The 25,325-nt window shown below is 50.3% G+C and overlaps 2 protein-coding genes and 1 long non-coding RNA gene across 8 annotated transcripts; 2 read left to right on the forward strand and 1 right to left on the reverse strand.

Moving 5' to 3' along the window:
• Nucleotides 1-3,326: 3,326 nt before the first annotated feature.
• Nucleotides 3,327-4,969, reverse strand: LOC102949467 (60S ribosomal protein L29-like). Its single transcript, XM_042975703.1, has 2 exons — nt 4,906-4,969; nt 3,327-3,946 (listed from the first exon to the last, which is right to left on the reverse strand). Exons 1-2 carry the CDS (start codon nt 4,967-4,969, stop codon nt 3,327-3,329), a joined length of 684 nt encoding a protein of 227 aa, XP_042831637.1.
• A 1,563-nt stretch (nt 4,970-6,532) lies between these two features.
• On the forward strand, nt 6,533-9,523 carry LOC122235917. The gene is made up of 3 exons (XR_006214036.1): nt 6,533-6,737; nt 7,329-7,489; nt 9,243-9,523. It is a non-coding gene; the product is annotated as an uncharacterized LOC122235917 (long non-coding RNA).
• A 5,114-nt stretch (nt 9,524-14,637) lies between these two features.
• TEX35 (testis expressed 35) lies at nt 14,638-24,134 on the forward strand. 6 transcript variants are annotated; one of them, XM_042976505.1, is made up of 9 exons: nt 14,638-14,787; nt 15,548-15,652; nt 16,185-16,253; nt 17,115-17,171; nt 17,862-17,921; nt 22,723-22,784; nt 23,018-23,210; nt 23,578-23,621; nt 23,871-24,134. In XM_042976505.1, exons 1-9 carry the CDS (start codon nt 14,749-14,751, stop codon nt 23,956-23,958), a joined length of 717 nt encoding a protein of 238 aa, XP_042832439.1. In that variant the 5' UTR covers nt 14,638-14,748; the 3' UTR covers nt 23,959-24,134. The 6 variants fall into 6 exon arrangements, with proteins under 6 accessions (XP_042832439.1, XP_042832441.1, XP_042832438.1 ...); XM_042976507.1 differs by having other exon boundaries at nt 15,548-15,598; XM_042976504.1 differs by having other exon boundaries at nt 14,640-14,787; nt 15,548-15,706.
• Nucleotides 24,135-25,325: the final 1,191 nt, after the last annotated feature.

Genomic DNA, 25,325 nt, shown 5'->3' on the forward strand with positions numbered 1-25,325 from the left:
AAAGAGCAAAGAGAGGGGAGGGGAAGGAAGGGGAAAGGAGGGGAGGGCAGGGGAGGGGAGAAGGAACTAGAGTGTGTGGCCCAGCCTTTGCTGGACTATCCTCCCTGCTCACCCTCAGCAACCACAGCACCAGGGGGAGACTTCAGGATCCCCATTTTACAGGTAGGAAGGTTGTGGCTGGGAGAAGTGAAATAGCTTACTTAACTACATGGTGGGAAGTAGCAGGATAGCAGTTGAAGCTCAGGTCACGGGAAAGCATGGGGTGGAGGCGATGGACCCTCAGGAAGCCCTATTTCAGTGTCGTCAGAGCCCCCCCCAACCCCCGCCCACCCCCGGTCTGGGCTCTGGTTCCCTGAGGAAGCACAGACCAGAGCCCAAAGCACTGTTTCCGGGGAACCAAGAAGAGCCCTCTCTCTCTCTCTCTCTCTCCCCCCACCTCCTCCCTCCCTCTCAACATCCTGTTTGTTGTCCAGAACTCTCTCCATTCCCTTAAGGACTAAGCTTTGGGAAACCAGAGTCTGGAAGTTTCTTTTCTGGGCTCTACCCCTTCACACCCTTCCCAGAGGGAAGGGCAAACAGCCCCTGTGACTGAAAGGGCAAAGGGAAAGAGGAAAAAAGGATTAATGCTTCAGCACTAACGTCCTGCCACAATATTCTCTTGTGCAGTGCCCGCCCCCGATGACTTCACCCCAGTAGCAGAACTCATTTGCGCCAGGGCCCCTCAGGGCCGCTCTCCAGGGAGAAAAGAGAGCCTGGCAGTCCGGCCTAGACTGTGCCAACCCTCCCACTGGGCAGCTCGGCCATTCGCCCAGGTGTCCTCAGGTCTCCTGATGCAAGGGCCCAGCAAGGCACCCGGGGCTTCCCAGTGGGCACCTAGGGACACCCCCAGGAAGTACAGTGAGTGTGGGGGGGCCTCTGCCGCCCTGGGGCCAGGCACAGCATCTCCCTGAGGCTGCCCCTGGTGCTCCGGGTCCAAATGCCATTTGCCTCTGTTTCCTCTGGTAAACCCAGAGCTCCCAGATGGCAGGAGCTGTGCCATAGTCACAAGGCGCTCGTCCATCACAAGCACAGCAAAACCTCTCAATAGAGACGCAACGTTATGGTTTGTCTTAGGAGGATTTGGTGTTTGGTTTTTTTTTCTTTTGGAGTCCCACGCCCACCCAGCACTCTGTCTGGTACACCAAGGGCCCGAATCCACGAACGAACGAGGAGGCTTCAGCCGGGCACCGCGGGCTGGTGATGACCGAGGGATGACAGCCCCACTCCCCGGGTCATGAGCTTCACTGGGCTGTGACGGGACAAAAGGAACAGAGACATACGGAGCATCAGGCTTCCTAAGCGCCCCAGGGACAAACAGTTGTAGGAAGCGATGGGGTTCATGAAATTCCCCATAGCTCCTTTCCCCACCCCCCAGAGTAGGAATGCATTTGCACCTGGATCCAACACACCCTTAGGTACAGGCTCATAACCTTCACTTTCCCACAATCAATATACACCTTTTCTCTTTATTTTTTTAAAGTAGGCTGCATGCCCAGCGCAGAGCCCAACGCGGGGCTTGAATTCACGACTCTGAGATCAAGATTTGAGCTGAGATCAAGAGTCAGATGCTTAACCGACAGAGCCACCCAGGTGCCCCTCTTTTCTCCCAAACCAGCCAGATCTGTACCCCCGAAGTGGAAGCCGCATTGCCCACCCTTGCTTTACTACTCGGACAGGATCCCCGCACCCCGGAGAGCAGGCAGGTGTTCTCCTACCAAGTGAGCTGCTAATGGCTGTCTAGGGTCTTTGTTAGAGATGCACTTTGTGGCCACAGTGCCCCAGCCCAGCACAACTCAGGTGGTTTTCCCTAAGCCTTGAGTCCTGTCAGATAATAGAAAAATATGTAAAAAGAAAAAAAAAATGTATATCGGTCTCTGCTGTTTCTTGGCACAAAGCTTCTAAACCCCTTATAATTTCCTGGTGACAGGGGTGACTTTTGTTCTAACAAGGTGACTCTGGGTGGGCTCCTGGATGGAATGGGAGTTGGTCATCAGAACGTCCGACCTATGATGAAAAGCTTGGAACTGTCAGCCCCGTGCCCTCTCCAGGGTTAATGACTGATCATGCCTACATAATCTAACTTCCATAAAGATCCCCAAAGTACGGGGATCCAAGAGCTCCCGGGTTGGTGAGTCGAGTGATGTACTTGGAGAAGACACAGAAGCTCCCGTGCATCTCTTCTAGCCTCTCTTCTATCCGGCTTTTACATCCTTTTGTAACAAACTAGCGAGCGATCTGGTAAGTAAACTGTTTCTTTCTCAGAGCGATCTAATAAGTAAACTGTTTCTTTCTCGGAGCCCCTCTAGCAAACTAACTGAGCCTGAAGGGGGGTTGTGGAAACCTCCCTTCCATAGCTGGTTGGTCAGAAGTACGGATAACAACCTGGACTCGTGGCTGGCGTCCGAAGCAGGGGCTGGGGGCATGGTCTTCTAGGATGGGGCCCTTAAGCATGAGATCCCACGCTGTCTGCAGGTGCACAGTGTCAGAGCTGAGTCGAATTGTAGGAGCCTCCCCTGCCCCTCCGCTGCCCGAGCTGGTGTCACAGAATTGCTCGTTGTGGGGACTCCCCCTGCCCAGAGGCCTTGTGAGTGTGGCCATGGCGTCAGAGTGAGGGAGACACACAGGAGGACTGGGGGTGGTTTTCCTGAACAATTCCTTACCAGCGTTGCTAATTCCTTGACAAGGAGGGTAATCGTGGCTCTCCTACGACAGTACTTTGAGGACTAAGTGAAATAATCTTCGTAGTGGGTTCAACACACTGCACAATCTCTCGTGAGCGATAAAGCCATGCCTCTTGACCGTCTCTGAGTCAGCCTAAGTGTCCTAAGGTCCACGCACGATAGAATGCACCCATCTGGAGACTACGGTTTGATGGGTTTGTGGCGCGTATACACCAGTGGAACCGCTGCCACGTTTGGCCTCCGGAACGTCACCAACCCCCAGAATGCTCCCTCCTGCCCCTTGCGGCAATCCCTGCCCCCTCCCCAGCTCCAGGCAGCCACCCATCTGCTTTCTGTCGCTATAGATTTGCTTCCTAGCATTTCGTTTGAATGGAATTTCACTCAGCACAGTGTCTGTCAGATTCAGCGAGTTGTCATGAGCGTCCGTTCCTCCCTCCTCTTTACGGCTGAGTGCTGTCCCGTGGCAGAAACATAGCACGATTTGTTTATTCCAGCGTGAGGTTATCATGCACAAGCCTCTGTGAACATTCGAGAACAAGTCTTCGTGTGGATATGTGTTCTCTTTTATTATTATTATTATTATTATTATTATTATTATTATTATTATTATTTGACAGCTCCTGCCACAGGCTTATCTGCACAAACAGCACAGGAGGACACCATCCCCATGCAGACAGACGCCCAGGGATCACACTTGGTCCTTCCATCCTCACTCTGGCAGACAGAAGCCTCTACACTGGAGACTTCGTGGCGGGCGGCGCCTATGGGAACCCGAGCCACAGCAGGAGCTGGAGCTGGGGTCACAGCTGCAGCCTGGGCCTCGGTTTGAGTCTCAGCCTCGGACTTTGGCCAGCAGAGCCTGAGACCCTTGGCCACGAGGGCGCGAGCATGTCTCCCGAGCTTGGGGTGAGCGGTGCAGGCAAGTTGATTGAATTTGTGGCTACCAGTCTTTGGGATATTGGGCTTGACGAGGGCCTTGAAGGCCTCCACACGTGCACTCATGGTCTTGGCATTGTTGGCCTGCGTCTTCTTCGGGCGCTTCTTGCTGTGCTTCTCGGCAAAGCGCATGTTCTTCAGGAACTTGAGTTCTCTACCCCTAAGAGATTCATATTTTTGGGACTGGGGTTTCTTGGTGCCATTTCTGTGCCGTTTTCGCAACTGGTTGTGCGTGGCGTGGTTCTTGGACTTGGCCGTGTCTACACCGAAGCCAGCGGCTCCCAAAGCACCTTGGACCAGAAGAGAAAGAGAAAGACTCGTTGTATGTTCCTACTCCCTCTAGGTGGGTGCCCAGGGGTGGGCCTGCTGGATGGCATGGTGAGATATGTTGAGTGGGTGCTATTAGGAAACTGCTAACTCTCTTCCAGGGTGCTTCTGTCATTTCCACACCTGCCACAGCACAGGAAACTTCCAGGTACTCTGCTACCGTGGCAACATGTAAATCAACTTAATTTTGACTCTGAGCTCTCACCCTGCCAGGTAAGGAAGAAGTTTAGCCTCATCTATTTTCAGGGCTGCTCCCACAACACACACACATGCACGCACACACACGCACACACACGCACACACACACACACACAGTGGGAGAAGAACAAAGCCTGAGTCTCACACTGTGCCCTGTGTGCACCACTTACCACTGAGATCTCCGTTTGCCTGGATAATCTGAGGTCTGCCAACTTCCCGCCCCCTTGGCTGAGCCACCCCAGCAACAGAGCATGGTCCCAGAGACCGGTACCCACCCAGCTGCTCCTCTCTGAGGTCCTTATCCTGCCCAGGGCACTAGAAGAGAGGCACAAATTAATAGCTGAAAACGTTGCTCCGCCATACATATAAAGCACCTAACACTGTCCCAGACCCAGAGACGATGCTTAGTTAATGTTCCCTTTCCCTTAAGAGAGGGGAAAGTTGTTCTCTCCCCTGTGGAGATGCATTTTGAGCTGAAGGCTCAGCCTGACTGATGGTGATACAGAGGCAGCACATCTGCCCTCTGAGAAGCCTCAGTCAGCTGTCTGGGCTGAGAACCGTCCGTCACGACCACTTGACTCGAAGCTCCCGCTGCACCTTGTTCATTTGGTCGATACTGCAGAGCCGTAAGCGGTATTCCATTTAATAAAGGGACATCTCTGAAGTCTACTCGCTCACCACTGGCCACGCTGAAGGTGGGGCTCTGGGGAGAGAGGCTCTTGACCTTCGTTCCTGTTCTCTGTTCTGAAGCATTTATTCAGGTCGTAACCCAAATCCACTTCGATCATCTTCTGTTGCAAACATAGGTCTCAGTGCCTGGCAAACGGGCAGTTGGTACACATATTTATTGAATAAGTGAATAAATGAATCATTAACTGTTGGTGATTTTACGGATGTGGACATGACTCGCTGAAGTGAATTGTGCTTTGTGGAGCCATTTCTGCTTGAAGGAAATGTTCTGCTACAGCTAGCCCCTATAATCCCTACACATCTGGGGAAAGCAATAGGGCACCTGGGGTAAGACCCTGGAGCCTTCCTTCACTGGACACTTGGACCCCTTGGGAAGAAGCACCCAGGGTGCTCTGCTCTTGGGCGCCCCCTACAGGCCTGTACGCAGTAACGGACATCCAGTCCTGCTTCCTGTGTCCTAAAGAAACATTCTTCCTGGTGCCTAAGAGGAAGAAGAACCCTTGGACTCTGAACTACCACTGAATGCATTTTTCACTTATTTCTTCCAGTTAAGTGCTGTTTTAGTAACTAATCTGAAAAGAAAGGCAAAATCCTACTGCATTCCTTTAAAAGTAAATATTTCAGCTAATAAATGAAAAAAAAGATGCTCAACATCACGAATCACTAGGGAAATGTAAATCAAAACTGTAATGAGCTTCCAATATACACTCATTAGAATGGGAACTATAACAACAACAACAACAACGAAAGAAAATAAGCGTTGGCGTGGATGTGGAGAAAAGGGAATCTTTGTACACTATTGATGGGAGTGCAAATTGGTGTCGCCACTATGGAAAATAGTATGGAGGTTCCTCAAAACATTAAAAACAGAACTACCATATAATTCAGCAATTCCACTTCTGGGCGTATACCCAAAAGAACGGAAAGCAGAGACTCAAAGAGATGTTCCTACATCTGGGAAGGAGGTTAAACGTGCTGACTGTGTAGCCAGGCTGCCTGGGTTCATTTCATGACTCCCCCACCTCGGTCTGTGACTGCAGAAAAATGATTCAATGTTTGCGTTAAACAGCTTCCTCGTCTGTAAGATGGAAACAACAATAATGCCTACTTGTTTTGTTTTTAAGTTTATTTAGTTTTGATAGAATTCGAGCAGGGGAGGGGCAGAGAGAGGGAGACAGAGGATCCGACGCCGACTCTGCTGACCGCAAAGAGCCTGACTCCGGGCTCGAACTCACCAACTGCGAGATCATGACCTGAGCTGAAGTCGGCCGCTCAACCAACTGAGCCGTTCGGGTGCCCCCAATGATCCCTACATCTTAGGATCGTTGTGTGAACGGAAAAGAAAATAAACCCATCCAAAATGTTTGGTTAAGTCACGACCCGTCTTACTACAGTGATTCCCCGTCTCTGTAGGTGAACTCTTGACCCTAGTTCAACCTGCAAGTAAAACACTGGCAGGGCCGCCAGGAAATCACTGAACCGGAGAATCCAGGCGCACAGGCCCAAAGCCCCTCCTTCCCAATAGGACAGACCAAGGTCCACGCATGCGCCGCCCCGCCCTTCCGCAGGGACACGAGGCCATGCAGCTGCGGCTAATCCTCACCCCTGTTTGCCATTAACCGAGCTGTGCAACAGGCGGGCGAGACGCGGGGGACGGCAGAAGCTAGGATCTGGATTTGCACCCTTGAGGGAGGGTCTAGAAGGAGCTCAGATGGGGGCCAAAACACGGGGGTGTGTAGCCGTGGCCCCAGGGCTGCTGCAGGAATTTGAAAAAGCAGAGCGTTCTCTCCTGGAAGAATGGGGGATGGGAAGGTATCGACAAATACCCGACCTACTGGATGGTTTCCAGGGCACAAAGCACTATGAGTGAGTAGAGGGCGTCGGAATGGGTCAATCCATAAAGCTGAGCAGAGAGAAAGCAATGACTTCCTGGAACACTTTGCCTTGATATCACCAGGCATGGTGGTGGCATGGAAGAAAGCTCTAGGCAAGGACCTCAGGGAGGGAGGGGGGAAGGGAGGAAGGGAGGGAGGAAGGGAGGAAGGAAGGAAGGAAGGCAGGAAGGCAGGAAGGCAGGAAGGCAGGCAGTCTCTGGTATCAAAACATCCGGAGGCCAGCGTCTGGGTGGGAAGGGCTGGAGAACCCTGGGCCTCCGGCCTGGCCTGCCCTGAAAAGGAAGTTCTGGAGGGAAGGTGCCTGAGGGCAAGCCTGAGGTCAGTTATCTGGAACTCAGGCCACGGGTGCCACGACCAAAGGAAGAAAATGAGCTGTGCTCCAGGTGAAGTGATGGGTCAGGAAGGCAGGAGAGACAGGTAACATGGTAGTTCATTTTATGTGTCAGCTTGATGGGGCCATGGGGTGCCCAGATATTTGGTGTCTGTGAGGATGTTTTCAGATAAGATTAATATTTGAGTTGGTGGGCTGAACAAAGCTGAGTGTCCTCCCTAATGTGGGCAGGCCCCATCCCATCTGTTGAAGGCCTGAGGAGAAAGAAGCCTAAGAAAGAATTCTTCCTCTGGAGAACTCTGGCTAATACACGTAACCAAGTGGAGGACAAAAGAGAAGGTCCAAAGAATGTCCTGAGGGTTCTGGCACGGCCACAGCAGGAAAGAGGTCAGGTAAGGCTACCGAGTAGAATCAGCAAGAAGCCTCTCCTTGGTATCAGACCAGCACAGCAAAGTCTCCTTCGTGAGGACTTCTGGTGTCTAATTCTCTGCGTCCTGATTGCTGAGGGGGATTTATGTACAAAACCTAAGGGCTGTTACATTTATGAATATCCCATTATTTGCTGAGGCAGGAACCCACAGACCTCCGAGAATGTGTTACCTGCACACAGTCTGACGTGGTGAAATATCAACTTGACACATAGAGCTCAGAGGACACTTTGTTTTACACTGTTAGAGGGTGTACAGATTTTGGTCCAGTCCAAACCGCTATATATAGTGACAAGGCCGGGTAGAGGTGAACTTGGGCCAGATGGAGCAGAGAAAGCTGATTTGGTATGCAATGCACCTGCTGGGACAGGCTAGGCCCTCTATGCTGGGAGACCCATTTGATATGGCAGAGACAGGTGAACCCCATCTAGGGCCCAGCATGGAGGGCGTGTGTTGGTCGTAACCCTCCTGGGAGCTTCCTGGGTGCAATCTGAAATTGGCCCCTGTGCTCTGAGGGCAGAGAGAGACTGAAGAAAGAGGCAGTCATTCCGGGATGGTGGGTGGCAGCTTTAATAAGCAAAGGGGACTTACATATGAGGCTTGTCTCAGGCAGCAGCAAGACGAATGGATCCCTGTACCTGCTGGCCATACCTGCAAAGTTTATAAAGAGGCCTTCGCAGGGTCTAGTCACATACACCCTGAAGGCGTTTTCAACGCCACGTCGCCATCTCAAGGCTATATCCTTGTGACACGGCCTCCGAGAGCAAGAAAGGCAAGCGGAAACCACGTTCCAAGGACAGGGCCGAGGAGGTGAGGAGCCTCCAAGTGCCAGGGTCCGGCTCACGGGTCGGTTGGTGGCCACATCTTTTTGATGACCTTTCCCACCGGGGTGGTCCCACCGATGAGTAGAGGGAGGAGGTCATCTTCAGAGGTACAGGCAGGTGTTGGCGTTTGCAAAGTCTGGCACACGGTGGGTAACATGGCCCGGCCTGGATCCTGTGCTTGCATGTAGAGAAGAACCTGACTCTAGAGGAGCTGGGGTACTGGGAAACTCACAAGGCCAGGACTGGAGTCCAGAAGAGCATGGCAGAGAACCAGCCCCAAGAACTGGGTTGTGCCTCTCCTCTGGGCCCCCTCCAGACCTGGATCTACAGACCGCAGTGTAAGTGCGGTTCTGCTGCTTCTGTCAGCCCCATCAGTGATGAGTTCCCAGGGGCCAGCACCACATCTCAGTTTCTTCTGTGCCCCTGGTGCCTAGCAGAGTGCCTGACACACAGGGCTCAGCGAGCGTGTGAAGAAACAGGGGACTCCGTGTGGAAATGCCTGCGCAGTGAGTCAGTGGTTCTCGCTCGGACCCAGCCTGGCCCTGAGCCCGAAGAAGCACAGTCTGCCAGTGAGGTGTGGGGTTGCGACCCAGGCAGGCCCTGGAGTTCACTGTCCTCTGGATGGGTTGCTGTGGCCCTGGTTTTTCGAGGTAGGGGAAGGAAGGGGATTGCTTTGTTTTGATCAATAATTAGATAAACATAAGTGAACACTCGTATTTAGGGGGCTCAGGAAAGAAGTGTGGCTTGCTTCAGTGTTTGACTCCATCCAAGTTGTCTTTCCGTGAGCCATGATTTTCACACGACTGTTGCCGCCCAGAATAATGTCACTTAACGCCTCCCGTCCTCTGTTGCCGCCCAGAGGAGTAATGTCACCTAATGCCTCCCTTCCTCAGCTTCAGGTAGGAGCTCAGGGCCCCAGAAGGTGCTTCTCAGAGTGTTCGTCAGTCACATGGCCCAGGAACATCCCCAGAGCCCTGTGGTGAGAAGAGCTGGGGTTGCAGACGGCCTACAGGAGGAAGGCAGGTGGGCTTGGAGATGCTTCCCGAGCAGCTGAACAAAGATTCTGGAAAAAGCAGTCCCTGAAGAACCAACATAATAGCGTGACACGCCATCTACCTCTTGTGAGTAAAAGGCCCGCCTAGGTGTCTTGATGCTATAAAAAGTGTCTGTCTGATGTTTGTCTACCAAAAAAAGCCAAGCGGAAGTCTTCATTATAAAAAAGACCCATGAAGGACTGGGTTTCACACCCCCTTTTCCCATGGCCACTAATTAAAATTACCAACTTTGACAGTCTATGGGATGTCACCAAATAGAAGTACTCGACATTTCCACAGGAAACGCCCCTGTGGGTCACCACCCAGGAGTTACCACCACACGCATGTGAGTTCCCAAAGATCTGCAGTTAGCAGAAATGTATGACCAACTCTGTCAGTCAGGTTTAGTTGCAAAGAGAACCCACGTGAACTGGTTTAATTGTTGGGAGGGTTAGCAAGAGCGTGAACACTCAGTTCCAGGAGCAGAGTTGAGACCCACGTCACAGAACTGGCTCCTTCAGAGCCGTGCCTTGGCTCCACCCCCACAGCAGACGAGATGCTTCAGCGTGGGCATTTCCTCACTGGAGGACTGGGAGCTAGACAAAGGCTAGCTTCCTACCAGTGCCTTTTGCCAAAAGGAAAAATCCACAGCCCTGCATGGAGCGCACTCCTATGACAAGAAAGGAAGGAGCACCTCAGGGAAACTGCCCAGTTCTTAGTCTTTAGATGCGCTGAGGTTTCCCTCACACCTCGGCCACCCGTGAGAGCCCCGCAGGCTGGCTCTGCCTCCGCCAGGAATGGTTCTCTCCCTTCTCCACGGTGGCTCTGATAATCTGCCTCTGGCTCCCCTGTTTGGAGACGGGAAGACTTCTCTAGCTCATTGACCTCTCCGTGTGACTCTTGACTCTAGCAGCTTCCTTGCTTTGATCACCACCTGTAGCTCCAGGTCAGAGATCCCCATTTTCTGGCCCAAGCCCTGGAACTCCTACCCAAGGAAGAAGATTCACACCTTCCGGAGCATTCTTCACACAGACCCAGCTCTGACATGCTAATGACCCTGGGGACATTAGGGTCCTGGGAAAGAGCAGAATGTAAACCAGGTGTGAAAAAGGCAACAGCCAGGCCCCGCAGAAGGCCAACCAGGGTCCGATGTCTCTAAGTGAAGGAAAACTTTGGTCCAATCAAGGCTATTGTCCATGTCTGTTGGTGGGGCCCAGCAATAGGTGTCCCCATGCAGGAGTCATGTGCAGGTGGCTTCATGGGGCTAGACTGAGAGGGTCATCTGCAGCAGGTTATGGACTCTCAGCAAAGAGGACAACAGTGAGACTCATCCTCCAGGGAAGGTGCTGGCAGAGATGAGGCAACCTGCTTGGGCCCCAGTGCTGCTGAGAGGGCTTAGAACAGCAAGTGAAACTTCAGAGCAGACTCCTATTCCAGTACCCGCAGGAGGGGAGGGAGATTTGCAGAATGGATCCGGGATCGACTGGGATTATTACACTGTAAATCTTGGATAAGCGGGATCATTATTACAACCTCTGTCTCAACATCCTAGCCTGTTGGCTGTTCAGATGAGAAGAGGTGAGCCCTTAACCTGAACTCCAGCTCTGCCAGCCCACATTAGGTGGGAGACCCGGCTCCAGTGTCTCACGTAGTCTTCCCTTTTGATCTCATCAGCTTCCTCCCTTGCACAAAAAACAGAAGAACGTGAACTTAAGTTTTCTTATGAGGGGACTTGTCAGAATGAAACGGGAAGGATGAGATCCATCAGGAAGGTGTGGCAGAGATCGGCCATCTGCTCCTTACGCTTATTTCCTCTTGGGGGATACTCAGCCACGTGTCCCAGCCTCCTTTGCAGGTAGGTGTGGACGTGTGGTTGCATTCTAGCCAAAAAAGTGGGAGCAAGAGTGGTGCTGGCTGCTCTCAGGACTGACCCACATCCCCGCCGTTTGTGATCTCCCATGTATACCATGCATAGTCCCCAAAAGACCAATCCAGAGAAGCCATTGTGCCACTCAGATGTATGGCGTCGATGATGGATGGGGATTTGGAGGTGTCAGAGGTAGAGAGGAGGCTTTAAGGGACTGGGAGAACAACCACAGAGAATCTTTAAGCAGGGACGCCAAAACAGGTAGGAATATAATTGCCATCCACTGTTTGGACTCCATCCAAAGAGAGTAGAGGGACACCAGCCAAGTAAAGAGGCCCCAGGAGCCGTATTTAGCAGGAGCAGGGGAGCCTCTGATGCCTGGTGGTTCTCACTTTATCTCACACAGCAGGCTGTTCTATGACATTGGCTGTGGGAATAGTGACAGGTTCCCCTGGGTCCTGGAAGGCCCTGGCAAGTGTGTCCCTGTCCTGGTGAATTCACAGGAGGAAGAAGCCTGAAAGTCCTCATACAATACATTTGCTCTGACTTTTTACTTATCAGGAGCTGTCTTGAATTACCTGGAGATTTACAATTACCTGTTCAGAATATCCTGTTTTGTTCCTGAAATAGAGGTACTAGAAGTTCATGGCAGAAACTAGATGTAATTTTTTCACAGGAACAATATAATAGGGTTGTGATTCTAGCCAAAGTCTGGTACAGTATTTGCAGAAATGCCCAGAAATTGCAGAGTAACCGATGTGTCCATGAGAAATCTACCCTGACACAGTGTAGAGTGTTCTGAGGCATCTATGAATCAGTCTAGTAGGACAATGCAATAACTAATCACAGTAAAGCTCTAAAAATTTTATGTGAGAGGTTCACTGGGGGCTTGGAACCAGAGAGCCCTCTGGCTGAAGGCAGCAGCCAGACCCTACAGTACGTCCGCAGGGTGTTTCGGAGTGAATTATCCGGGTCATCTGTGTTGAACCCTGTTGGTCTGAGGTTGACTGGAGACCACAGCCGTCAGGATTCCGGATACCTTTATGAACTATTCTGTCCTCATCAAAGGATTTTAGAACACTGGGTCACCCCTGGAATTACAAGAGGCCATGAAGTCAGAGGCCCAAGGCCATTTTTTGTTTGTTTTTAAAGTTTATTTTGAGAGAGAGAGAGAGAGAGAGCGTGTGCGGAGTAGGGGCAGAGAAAGAGGGGAGAGAGAGCATCCCAAGCACTGTTAGCACAGAGCCCCACAAACTGCGAGATCATGACCTGAGTGGAAACCAAGAGTCCCACGCTTAACTGACTGAGCCGCCATGAGACCACCCCACCCCCACCCCCGCCCCGGCCATTTTTAAATCCTCCTCCCCCAGCAGCCTCCCTTACAACATTGCCTTGGTGAAACTGAAAAACCAGGACCTTTGTAAGGAAAAGGAAATTCAAATGACATCCCCTTGGAGAAAAGAGACACGTGACTGCTTCTTTCTCTCCGTTGTGAATATCCCTTTTCCACCAAACCCCATTGGAACGCCTGTGGGCTTTCTGTTCCTTGCCCTCATCCCAGTGGGTTTCACCATGAAGGGGGGGCAGAAAAAGCGGGTGCGGCGTCCCTCAGGTAAAAACAGCCCAGGGCTGGCGTATAACCAAGTTCTGCCACGGCACTATCCATGTCGCCATACCGCTTCGAGCTAACGCCGCGCACAACTGCAGAATCTCCGAGGAGGAGACAGTAACATGAGACTCGTTTATTCAGGTTCACCAAACGGGTTTCCTCAGCCCTTCCCGAACACACTGATGACAACAGTGGCGTATCTGGCCGCATGACTAGTGAATGCTGTGAGGAGGCGCAAGCCTGGAGCCGTGGGTCGGTTGTTATCATCTGTTCAAATGATGATAGTTGTACGTGTATAGTGTATAAAGCGGCTTTACAGCGAGACCCTGATTTCTTTTAGACCCAATTTCCTGATACACGGGCCACTGGGCTCCTGTGAAATGCGTGGCTGGAAGGGGGCTCATTTAGTGACCGCTCAGCCAAGAGAAGGAAGCTTTGCTGTAGGTCCAGGAGGATCTCAAGCCAAAACCAAGAGGAGTCGGTGCCCGCTTCCTCAGGGCTGGTGAACGTTGAGAGGGAGTGTCATCTTCCCTGTAGTCCCCTGCCCAAGCCTGTCGGGTCTTTGGAAACATAGAAAGGGCGGAGAAAGGGCCCTCCTGCTCTGTGGCCAGCGGATCTGCAAGGACTGAGTACAGGGGTCACGGGACCCTGACATTCCAGCCTTCACTTACTAGCTGGGAAAGAGGCCTGGAAAGTTCATCACTCCTCTCCCCAACTAAACAGAGTGATAGACACTTTTTCCTTTGGCTGTGATACAATAAGAGGGACGACCATCACCAGGTTGGAGGCCATGAAGTAACCCCCTCAGAAATGCATCGGAAATACTGCCGCGGCTCCCGGGAAGGTTCTAGAGCTCACAGCCTCTGCGAGGGACAGAATGGGGGTGGGGGGGTGAGGTGCTGCAGGCACATGCTTCCCGTGCAGTTTCCATCCCTTCCTGTACTCCTGGGCTAGCTGGCCTCAGAATTTCCATGTTGGCCTTTCTGATAGCAACTAGGAGTTGAAACGAGAGGGAAGGAGGTAAAATGCCCACGAATTCCAAGGAAAGCGAAATTAGGCTCGCCAGCTGGATTCTGAATGATTTTAGGTCCCACAGGAGGCCACGATCCTCTGACTCTTTAGACACAAATTATAACCCCCTTCAGAATGGCCTCTGTGTCCTCCCCACCCCAGGAGTCTTCTCAGCACTGTCCACATTTTGCTTCTTGCTGCAACCGTCTTCCAGAATGACAGAAGAGACTGTGTGGTACAGGGCAGAGAGGGGACTGGGCCATCTGTGCGGTCAGGCCAGGGTGTCAGAAGCCATCCTTCAAAGATCAGCAACCCCTCAGCCCCCCAGCATAGAGGACCCCAGGTTGGTACAGTACATGCACCTTGAACAAGAGGGACTTCAAGGCATCTCAACCCAAGGCAGCTTCAGACCCAAGGAAGGGTCTGTCCACGTGGGGAAAGTGCGACAGACCTTGTGCACAGTCTCGGAGGAGAGCTAGATGTTCGGGGCAGACACCTCCTGGTCGGTAAGTCCTGCTCGGGGAGGAGACAGAATCCTTGCTTCTGGTGAGGCGTGCCTTCCGCTAAGGCCATAACAGGCCAGGTCCTCCCAGAGGGCGATTTTGCAGGTGACCCCCTTCCCCCTTGCAGGAGGGAAACCTCATGGCTTTGGAACCCGACCTGTCCCTCAGCTCAGTGGCTGAGGCACCCGAGGCTCAAAGCTGTAGTGATACTCCGGGCCAGGATGTGGGACCAGGGCATTGTGACCTCAGCAGTTCTGCACACAGAGAGGCAGTCATCCTCCCTCACCTTGGCCTATAATCTGCACAGGACGGTGGCCTGGTCACAGGGGCCCGTGGTGGGGAGGTTGGGAAGTTAACACTCTGGCCTCCGCCATCATGTCGGCCAAGAGGGCAGAACTGAAGAAATCAAACCTGGTAAAGGACAAACGCTGCTGGACAATGTGGGGCCTCTTTGAGTCCTCACTGAATGGAGGTGTAGGGTGCGGGTGGGGGGATACAGAGAATTCTGGTGAATGCTCTGCTCTTTCTCTGTTCTGAGAGTGAAGTGGCCTCTGAGCCCGGAGGGAGGATGGGATTCATCCCTGGCCTCGGGGTGGGAAGGAAGGAGGCCTCTGCTGACTTCCTTTGGGATGAGGAGCGATGTAATAACCCTCACCACCTCCAACCACCCCCAGAGCCACGCCTCCGGGCCGGGCCGGTACCAGGCCTGCATCCACGGGCACATCTAAGGCACACAAGCACCTTATTAGATAATGCGATGAGTGCCCCCAATTTGCAGACGAGGAAGGGAGGCTCAGGGGGAATAAATAATTTGCCCGGGTGACACAGCTAGGAGGGAAGCAGGCCGAGATCAGATTGCAAGTCAATCTGTCTCCAAAGCCTGAACTAATCCACGGCTTCCATAAAGTTATCTTCAAATGCTCTCCCTGCTCAGGCCCCCCAGCGGGGGGGAGGGCTACCTGCTGACTGGGCAGGTGCGTGTTCAGAAAAGAAAGATAACCCGACAGAGTTTGGGTTGTCTTGAATCGGGTGCTGAGGGGAGGGGGCGTACATGGGCCCGAGCTCAGGTGCAGGTGGACGGGCAGGATTGGGTAGGGGGGCTCTTGAGAGGGCTGGTGTTATCCCTCCAATCCTGGTGCCTGACAGGAGGACTGCCAAACTCCTGTCTCTACAGACCAAGAACTACAAGGCAATGTGCCTGGAACTGAAGCCCGAGCCGACCAAAGTAAGAAGCTCTTTTGAGGCCATGCCGGCAGCCAGGCCTGAGACCCGTGGGGAGGTGACTTGGAGTCAGGGGTCGTTCGCTGTTCCTGGTGGCCAAGACCTGTCCCAGGTGCTGGGGGATACACTGAGAGAGAGACAAACTCTGCTCGCAAAAGTTCCCGCTTGGAATAATCTGATACAGAAACAAGGAAAATTCGGCAGTGTTACCTGCAATGCGGAGAATTGAAATAGGGAGGGCTAACTGGGTAGCTGCTGCCCACCAGGTGGTCGGGAAAGGCCCCAGGCTGGGCTGGTAGCTGAAGCACCAGACGAGGGCCGAGGGCCGACCGGAAGCCTGAGGAAGAGCAGTGTGGGCGAAGGAAGGAGCACATTCCAAGTCCCTGAGGCAGGAAGGGCCTTGGCCGTTCAGCGGGCCAGGAGGGCGGTGGCGTGAGGAGCTCAGAGGGGAGACGGTGGAGGCGGGGTCGCCAGCTCTCACCCCTGTCCTAGCCTGAAAGGAGGAACAGAAACTCAGGGGGGATCTCTCCTGCCTCATCCACCCACACCTGTGACGTCCACCATTCTGTGTTTCTGTTTTCGACCAACAGATGTATGACTACAAGGGAATTAAACAAGAAGGGCTGTTTACCAAACCAGGAGGGACACAGGAGCTAAGGGTAGGTGGGGCAGCCCAGGCCGCCGGCCGCTTCCATGGTGGGTTCGCTGCTGGCATCTGTGACTAGGCTCCGGGACCACAAAATTGTACAATGAATTCTATACCCTTCACTCAGATCTCCCAAATGTTGGCATTTTACAATTCTCCCTCCCTCCCTCCCTCCCTCCCTCCCTCCCTCCCTCTCTCTCTCTCCGCATGTATTCACACACACACACATACATATAAGGTATGTTTCCTGAATCATCTGAGAGCACATTTCTCTGAAATTTCAGTGCATATTGCCTGAAAACAAGAACAATCTCTTACACATTACAATGAGCAAAATATCAAAACCAGGACATGAACATTGATTCAGTCCTTATTCTAATTGTATCAATTATTCCACTAATGTCTTTCACGACAAAAGAAAAAGACAACTCTTTTTGTGTGGGATCCAATCCAGGACCACACATGGCAGCTGGGTTCCCTGCCTCTTTAGTTTCCTTTCGTCTGGAATTCCACTTCAACCTTTGGTTTCTGGGACATTGTCATTTATGAGGATTATAGGTCATTTATCTTGTAGACCGACCCTTCATGTGGGTGGCCTGGTCCTTCCTGGTGACTAGATGCGGCTGTGCATTTTTGGGGGTCACATCACAGAAGTGAAGGTGTCCCCTTCAGGGCATCATAGCGGGAGGCACGTGATGTCTGTACGGCCTGCTCCCCCCTTTTCTCAATAGCATCCTTTCTTTCCTCCCTAATGGGAGGTATTTCTCTGTTCCTCCTTATTAGCAATGCCCCATGGTCTTTCCTTACTTCCTTTTGACAGTTTCCCTTCCTAGACCTTTCCTTACTCCTTCTCTTCCCTATTTTATTTCCTCAGACTGAACTCAGGGAGGTGAAGGAAGAGCTCAAGGAAAAAATGGATGAGATCAAACAGGTAACAGGATGAGACTCTCCAGGATATGGAGGAAAAGGGGAGCTTCCAGGAAAATGCAGTGGCCAACCTTGAATAGCGAGGGCAATCCGGAATTGCGTGGAAAACGCATCAGCCCAACTCAGCCCCATCTCCTCCAGTGTTTCAGTGCCGAGCAGCTGAGAGTATCGATGTCTTGTCTGTCTGATGCTTAAGCCCAGGTTTTGAATGACAAGAACTCTCTAAGGCATCACATTGAGGGTTAGGGAGATATAGCCCTCGTGACAGAGTGAGAGGAGCTGACCAGGATGTGGGAGAAGTCAGGGACCAATTCCATTCTCCTCCCTCCTCTTCCGGGGACAAGCAGCAGAGCAGAAACTCTCTTCTTGCTTCTTTGCTGGAACCACTGGTGGCATTTGTAGGAAGGGAGGGAATGCTGAAGAAAGAAGGTGTAATTGAAGCTATGGTCTGAGCTCCACGTTGAAGCGTTGCCGTACCCAGATCTAAGCCACCCCAAGGCCCCTGGTGGTGGTCACTTAATGGTACATGCACCCTAGTCCCTTCATAGACTCCTTGGGAAGAAAGTGGCTTTAATTGGCCACTACAAGTCTGTTCCTTGAGTTTTATCCAAGAAGGAGCTGCTGCCCTTTGTTTAAAATGCCCCAGAGGGACTCTGCCTTCAGTAATACTTGCCACGCTTTTCTTCTTCAACAGATAAAGGGCATAATGGACAAGGATTTTGATAAACTCCAGGAATTCGTGGAGATTATGAAGGTAAGCATTTGCTGAGTGCCTTCCATGGGCCATTACGGCACTGGGAATTATGGAAGGCGATGCCAGACCCTGCCCTGAAGTCACTTACAATCTAGCAGAAGACCCAAACTCTATGGCAAGAGAGAATTAAATAACAAGTAAGTGCCGAGCTACAGGACAATTGGCTGTTAGTTAATCAGGAGTCTGGAGAAATGAGTCACGAATGTGGGCCGGGGTAACTAAATACTTACAGAGAAAGTGACTCTTACGGTGAGCTCTGAAGGCTACATGGGAAGCTAAATGCATATCTAACCAAAAGCCCAGTAAGATTAGTTTTGAACTCAGCAATTACTAAGAGGACCACCTAGACTCTAGAATAGTGGTTCTCAGGGTGCCTGGGTGGCTCAGTCAGTTAAGCGTCCGACTTCAGTTCAGGTCACGATCTCATGGTTTGTGGGTTCAAGCCCCGTGTCGGGCTCTGTGCTGACAGCTCAGAGCCTGGAGCCTGTTTTGGATTCTGTGTCTCCCTCTGTTTCTGCTCCTCCCTTGCTTGCGCTGTCTCTCTCTCTCAATAATAAATAAACATTAAAGAAAATGTTTAGAACAGTGGTTCTCAAACTGAGGGTTGATGGGGGGTGGGAGATGGGTACTGAGGAGGGCACCTTTTGGGATGAGCACTGGGTGTTGTATGGAAACCAATTTGACAATAAATTTCAAAAAAAAAAAAAAAAGAATAGTGGTTCTCAAACCTTGATGTGTTTTAGAATTGCCTGGAGCACAAATAAAGAAAATAGGGCCCAGATCCTTTTTGGAGGAGGCTTGGACCCTTGAATTTTTCTCACATTTCCTAAGTGAAAATTTGAGAACCACTGATGTAGAAGCATAAATAGGCAAAAGCAGATAGCTTTACATTTTTAAGAGTTATGAAGGGGTACTACCCCTACCAGATATATAAAGTTCACATAAAGCCACAATAATCTTGTCTAGATAACCAGCCGCATGAACAAAACCAGGGTAGATAAACTTGTCACCACCTCTGTGCCAGGGACACGCTAAGAATCACTTGCCAGGATTTTAAACATCTGTATACCCAGGCCTGGTCCAGATGAACTGAATAAAAATCTCCAGGCTGGGCCACAGTTGCTTCAAACTCTCAAAGTGATTCTGAGCTTTCCCCTGGATAAGAACCAGATCTTAAGTAGCTGTAGTTACCAACCTTGGCTGTACATTGCAGTCACCTGTACTGTGGCTTTGACCTTGTACCCAGCTGCACCCCATAACAATGAAATCAAAACCTCTTGAGATGATGAGGTCCAGGCATGAGTAGTTTTTAAAGATCACCAGGTGATTCCATTGTATGCCGAAGGTTGGGCAGCACAGCTCTATACAATTTCAAAGACAATAAGGATGATTTTTTAAATGTTAGTGAGAAGGAAAGGATTATATATTAAGAACTGTGATTATATGAAGAAAAACTTAGTTAACACTGTAAAAACTGAAATGGTGCATAGAGTGAATTTAAATAATAAAAACCAATAAGAATAAGTTATATATGAATATTTAACTGTATGGTCTAAAAAGATGTACAATGGAAGAAATCACTAAGGAAATATTGATATATTTAACAATAGAAAAAATTTAAAAATGGTAACAGCAAAGCACCATATACAGAATTAAGAAGCAAACAGTTTGAAGGAAATAATTTTCCACAAATATGATAAACATTGATAAAAGTTTTTTTTAATCTATAACTTACAAATCTCACACAAATCAGTAAGAACCAAATAGGAAAATGGGCAAAGGGTATGAGGAAACAATCCACAAAAGAGAATACAACTAAAATGCAGTGAATATATTTAAAAGGTTTACCTCGTGAATAATCAATGAAATGCCAAATGGGAACAATACTTAAGTCATTGTCACATTCAAATAGATGAACTTTTAATTTATGACAGTTATAGAACAGGGCAGGAATGCTCTTATGCTGCTGATCAGAGTATAGGCTTGTGCAAAACTGGAAAGGAATTAGAAAATAGAAATCAAAAAATATCAAACCACTTGACCTATTAATTCCATTTCCCAGAATTTAGCCTATAAAAATAATCAGAAATACTAGCATGAGTATCTGTAAAAAGATATTCATCGCAGGATCATTGTATATAATAGCAAAAATTTGGAAACCACAATTTTCAACAGTAGAAGAATAGCCAAATAAATTATGGTATATCCACAGAATGAAAACTAGGAACTACTGGAGAAAATGTTTATAGGCACACCTGGCTGGCTCAGTTGGTAGACATGTGACTCTTGATCAAGAGGTTATGAGTTCAAGGCCCACACTGGGCATGGAGCTTACTTTAAAAAAATTGGGGCACCTGGGTGGCTCAGTCAGTTAAACATCTGACTCTTGGTTTCGGCTCAGGTCGTGATCTCGTGGTTCGTGAGTTGAAACCCCATATCAGGCTGCACGCTGACACTATGGAGCCCTCTTGGGATTCTCTCTCTCTCTCTCTCTCTCTCTGTCTCTGCCCCTCCTTCATTCACTCTATCTCTCTCTCAAAAATAAATAAACTTAAAAATTTTTTTAAATTAAGAGCAATGCCATGATTGGGTTAGATGTTAACATTAAGGGGAAACTTAATGAAATGAAAGGCATATGGGAACTCTTTGTACTATCTTTGCAATTCTCAGTAAGTCCCAAGTTATTTTGATATAAAAAGCTTATTTAAAAAAAAAGAATGCTTATAATGAGAAGTATGCATATAATGAAAAGCAAGATACAAGCAATCTATATAGGCTGATCTCAGTTAAGTGGGGGAAAATAGCAAAGTAAATATTTAGAAAAAAGACTGGAAAGAAATACACCAAAGGGGTTAATAACAGTTATGGCGAGGTGATGAGATTAATTTACTTTTCTATTCCTCTATATTGTCCAAATTTTCTACAAAGGGCATGTATTATCTCTATATTAAAATGCAAACACAGTAAGTGTTTTGTTAGTGGGCAGGACTGGGTATGGAAAGGCACAAAGGAGGCTATTTTGGGCACGGGAACAGCTTGCACACAGCATGGAAGCAGGATGAACGTGAAGTGTATCATGGTCAGTGGGGAGATCAGTCATAAAAGTGGGATCATCCGGGAAAACTGTGAGAAATAAAATGGAATGGGCACAAAGGCGGTAGATAATGAAGGCTTTTGAAAGACAGGCGGACAGATTGGGACTTGGTTGTGTAAGCAGTAAGAGGCCTCTGGAGATTCTTAATCAAAGAACATGCTAGAAGCAGCACTTCAGAAAGGCTGAGCAGGCAGCTGTTTGCAAGGTGGGCTCGGGGGTGGGGGGAGCCGGGAGAGCAGGGTTGGGGGCTGTCTGGAGCTAGAATATCAGGCAGGAAGCCACGTTCCCACTCAAGATGAGGAATGCTGGACTAGGTGTAGGAAGAGAAGGGAAATGGTAAATCTGAAAGATGCACCGAAGGAAAAATAACATTTTTGATGATCGACTCAACATAGAGAATGAAGGAGAAGCAAGTGTCCATGACCCCAACAGGCAATCTGGACAGTTAGAAGAAAGTGGTGACGGTGACAAGGACAGTTGGCAAACAGATTTAGAAGAGAAAATGAGGAGATCACTTCAGGACATGAGTTTGAAGTAACAGTGACACTTCTAAGAATAAGGGACATTTGGACTCTGATTTTTCGAAACCAGGGGGCATTTTTCACATCAAGGATATTTTCACTCTATTTATGAATACAGATGTCTTATCCAAAATGTATACCACCACTTAAAAATACTTTTCAAGAAGGTGGGGGGGGGGGTGGCGCCTTGGTGGCTAGGTTGGTTAAGCGTCCTACCTCATGATCTCATGGTTTGTGAGTTCGGGTCCGGCATCAGGCTCTGTGGTGTCAGTGCAGAGCCCCCTTCAGACTTTCCATTCCCCTCTCTCTGCCCATACTGCTCACGCATTCTCTCTCTCAAAAATAAACATAAAAAAAATGCTTTTCAAGAAGCTATTTTTTGAAATCATCTCCACCCATACAGTATAATTCCTTGATCAGTTTTCTACCACACTTCAGTAAACTGTTGCCAAATCTTTCATTTTTTATTAGAATTATTTTCCTTGAAGCAATTTATTTTTCATGGGTATTTTATAATGTTCAAGCCAACCTTGTGTTTGTCCATAACAGATACCGTTGACGATGATATCTGTCATCTTAGACATTCTTTGATGACCACTATTTCTATTCCCATGTCTCTGGATCAAACTTTACAGATCTTAACTCGCCAAGAAGATTTTACTATTCTTTCAGTTCTTAGTAAATAATAAATGTGAGGGACCAGTTGAAGTAATGTCAGTTTTATTTTATGCTGACCATTTCTGCCAGAAATTGGGTAAAAGATGAAGCAAACGTGCATGTGCAGAATCTGGGTGCACAGCAGGGGTCAAAACACTGGAGCCAAAAGTGCCTTTGCGGGGGAGGGTCACAAGATTCGTCTTCTTGCCTCCATCACTTCATAGGCCTTGAGCCAGAGCCAGGGCATAAGGGTCTCATCCAGGTGTGGGATCAGGTCAAAGCCTTCCTGTCCTCTGACTCATCTGGAAACTTTGGATAAGCCCCTAATGACCCTGCCTGTGCTTTGGCCTCATCCTGGAATGGGGGCGGGGAAAGGGAGAGGTGGCACGTGTCACCCAAGGCCGGTGAGGATTCCCGAGAAAGGAAGACGCTGAGGTGATCTCTGAGTGGTTGGCAGCTAGAGGCAAGAAGAAAGGATTTCAGACGCCCTTCAGGATGATAAGGCTAAGCTTTGACTTTTCTCCTGAAGGAAATGCAGAAGGATATGGATGAGAAGATGGATGTTTTAATAAATATGCACAAGAGCAGCCAGTAAGTGTGACCTGCACCCGTCTCTCTTCGTCCCTGAGGCATCTCCTCCCTTCACTTTGCTAAGCGTCCTCGGGCTCAGAGGACCCTCAGACTCTTCAAGGACCTGTCTTGCTTTCTCTTCCCCCAATGGCTTGGATGTCGGGGCCCTCCGTGGCCGCCCACACTGTGGTTATCTCCCTGTCGTGTTGGAAATCGTCCTCCCAGCTCTGCCCCTCCCTAACTCCCTCCCCCAGTCCCCTTAGAAGAGGTCCAGAGGAGCAGCGGGAGTTCAGGCTGACGGCAAAGACGGACACAGACCCACAGCTCCGGCTCAAGAAAGTGGATGGAGCTGATGGAATGCCACTCACTCTCCACGAGAAGATGATGGCACTTCAGAAACCAAAAATGGACCCACTGGATTCCCTTCATCAAGGCAGGACCTGCTGCGTAAGTGAAGCCTGACTCCCCCCCCCCCCCCCCCACGCTGGTGTGCCCCTCCAGGCTCCTGCCCTGCCCTGACCGTCCTAGGCCCTCTCACTCCCTTACCTCCTGCTCTAAAGGGAAGGGTTCCACCCCTCTGCTGGCCCCAGATGCCTCCCTAGCCCAGAGCCCCCTCCGGGGGCTTGTCCTCTAAGCCTGGGGAGAGTCCTAAGCCGTGACCAAGTGAACCTCAACCCTGGAGGTGCCCACTGCCAAGCGCCAACATCTTGCTCCGCCCTTTCCTATAGCAAGACCCCATGAGGTGCCTAGCAGGCGGCCATCTTGGACCAGGGGAAAATGATCTTTCTTGTGCCGTTTCTTTTTCCCTCTACAGGAAAGATGTTTGTTGTGTGCCCAAAAGAACAACTACAGTCAGGGGTAGGTAGACCCATTCGAGAAGTCCTTGTCCCAGTCGGGTGCCCCATCCTCCCAGAGGCAGTGTGCTCAGGCTGCATTTGCCTCCAGTCCCCCCGACGGTGGTGAGACGCTGCCCCCCGACCTCATCCACTCCGTCATAGAGGACATGGCATGAGGCCGGAGGGCCCGGGTCTCCCAGCCTGGAGGCTGCAGCCCAGAGGCTCCTGCGGGGAGGGGAGCCTCGCCAGCAGCTCGCTGACCCTGCCTCAGGTTCCTGCCTTTCTCGTCCTCTAGCAGAAAACTTCCATGCCATTCCTGGGCACCCTTTTCATCCTTGGCATCTGGAGCTGCTTTCTGATTTATCTGTGCTTCAAGCCCTATGCGGGGGAAGGTGTGCTTCCAACCTAGAGCCACCACAGAGCCCACCGGCAGCCCCGGCCCTTCCTCTCCACTCCTTGAGCTGGCCCTCTGACACGCCACCCCGCCCCAGGCCTCCTCCCACCCGGAGATTAAAACCCTCACTTTAAAGCCAAAGCACGTATCGTCATTTGGAATATCAGCCCCAGACTTCATTGTGCAAGAATGTCACTTTTTTGTTTCTAAATCCCCATATTTCAGACACCAAGCCCTCTTCCTGCTTCCTGTTGGATTAGTGGGAAATTCTATCTTGGTCATTCTCAGGGTCATCTCCGCCCCCCGCCCCCCCCACCTCCCTTCCTCTGCCTAGTTCTGCAAAGGTCTCAGGTCAAAAGAGAGGGGGGAGGCCACAAAGGTAACAGCTGCCATTCTGTGGGGTGCAGGAGAGACCTCCAGTGTCCTACATACCTGTGCCCCCTGTGTTCTTAGCTCCTGCACTGTGTGTGTGGTGTGTGTGTGGGACCCAAGAGTCTTGGGTGAGTGGGGGACCCCAAGCCCAGGGTCTAGCCTGCTCTGCTTCCCTCTGAGGTTTTGTCATGGAGCAGAGCCTAGGGCCCCACTGCTCATAGGAACTTGGTCCCCTTTGTGGGCTCTCGGGATCCACCCTCCTACCCTCCTGAAGGTCTCCTGTCCCCCAACCCAAAAGGAGACCTATCCCTTCAGAGTCCTTAGGTCTTCACAAAGGCTCAAAAGGAGCCAGTGACCTTCACCTGCTCCCCTCTTTGTCCTGCCCCAAATCCCCTCCCTTGGCCACTAGCTTGAAATGAGAGTAAAGAAAGATACAGAGAAAATAGTATCTCAGTAAACTCTCCTGTCATGAGTGTGATTTTTGGGGTTTAGTTTAATGGAGGAGGAATTAATAGGATTCCGTATTTTATTTAACACCAGCTTGCTTTCTTCTTTTTTTAAATGTTTATTTATTTTTGAAAGAGAGAGCATGAGCTGGAGGAGGCAGGGGGATGGGCAGAAAGACAGGGAGACAGAATCCGAAGTAGGCTCTAGGCTCTGAGCTGTCAGCACTGAGCCTGATGTAGGGCCCAAACCCACGAACCACAAGATCGTGACCTGAGCCAGGTTCAGATGGTTAACCAGCTGAGCCACCCGGAGGGCCCCTCACACCAGCTTTCTTGTTTCATCTCTTTGCTAAGCTGGCTGCTTAGACTTTTAGCCAGTCTAGTGAATAATTGACCAAGTTGTTAATGGCTACGTAGTAATGAGTGATGTGTTGGGCTCCTGACTTATATTTAACAAACAAACAAAAACCAAAACAAAGCCTAGGACTTGCCCTCAAGGAGCTTATAGCTAGTA

This window comes from Panthera tigris, chromosome F3 (assembly GCF_018350195.1).
Source record: "Panthera tigris isolate Pti1 chromosome F3, P.tigris_Pti1_mat1.1, whole genome shotgun sequence".
Taxonomy (NCBI): Eukaryota; Metazoa; Chordata; class Mammalia; order Carnivora; family Felidae; genus Panthera; species Panthera tigris.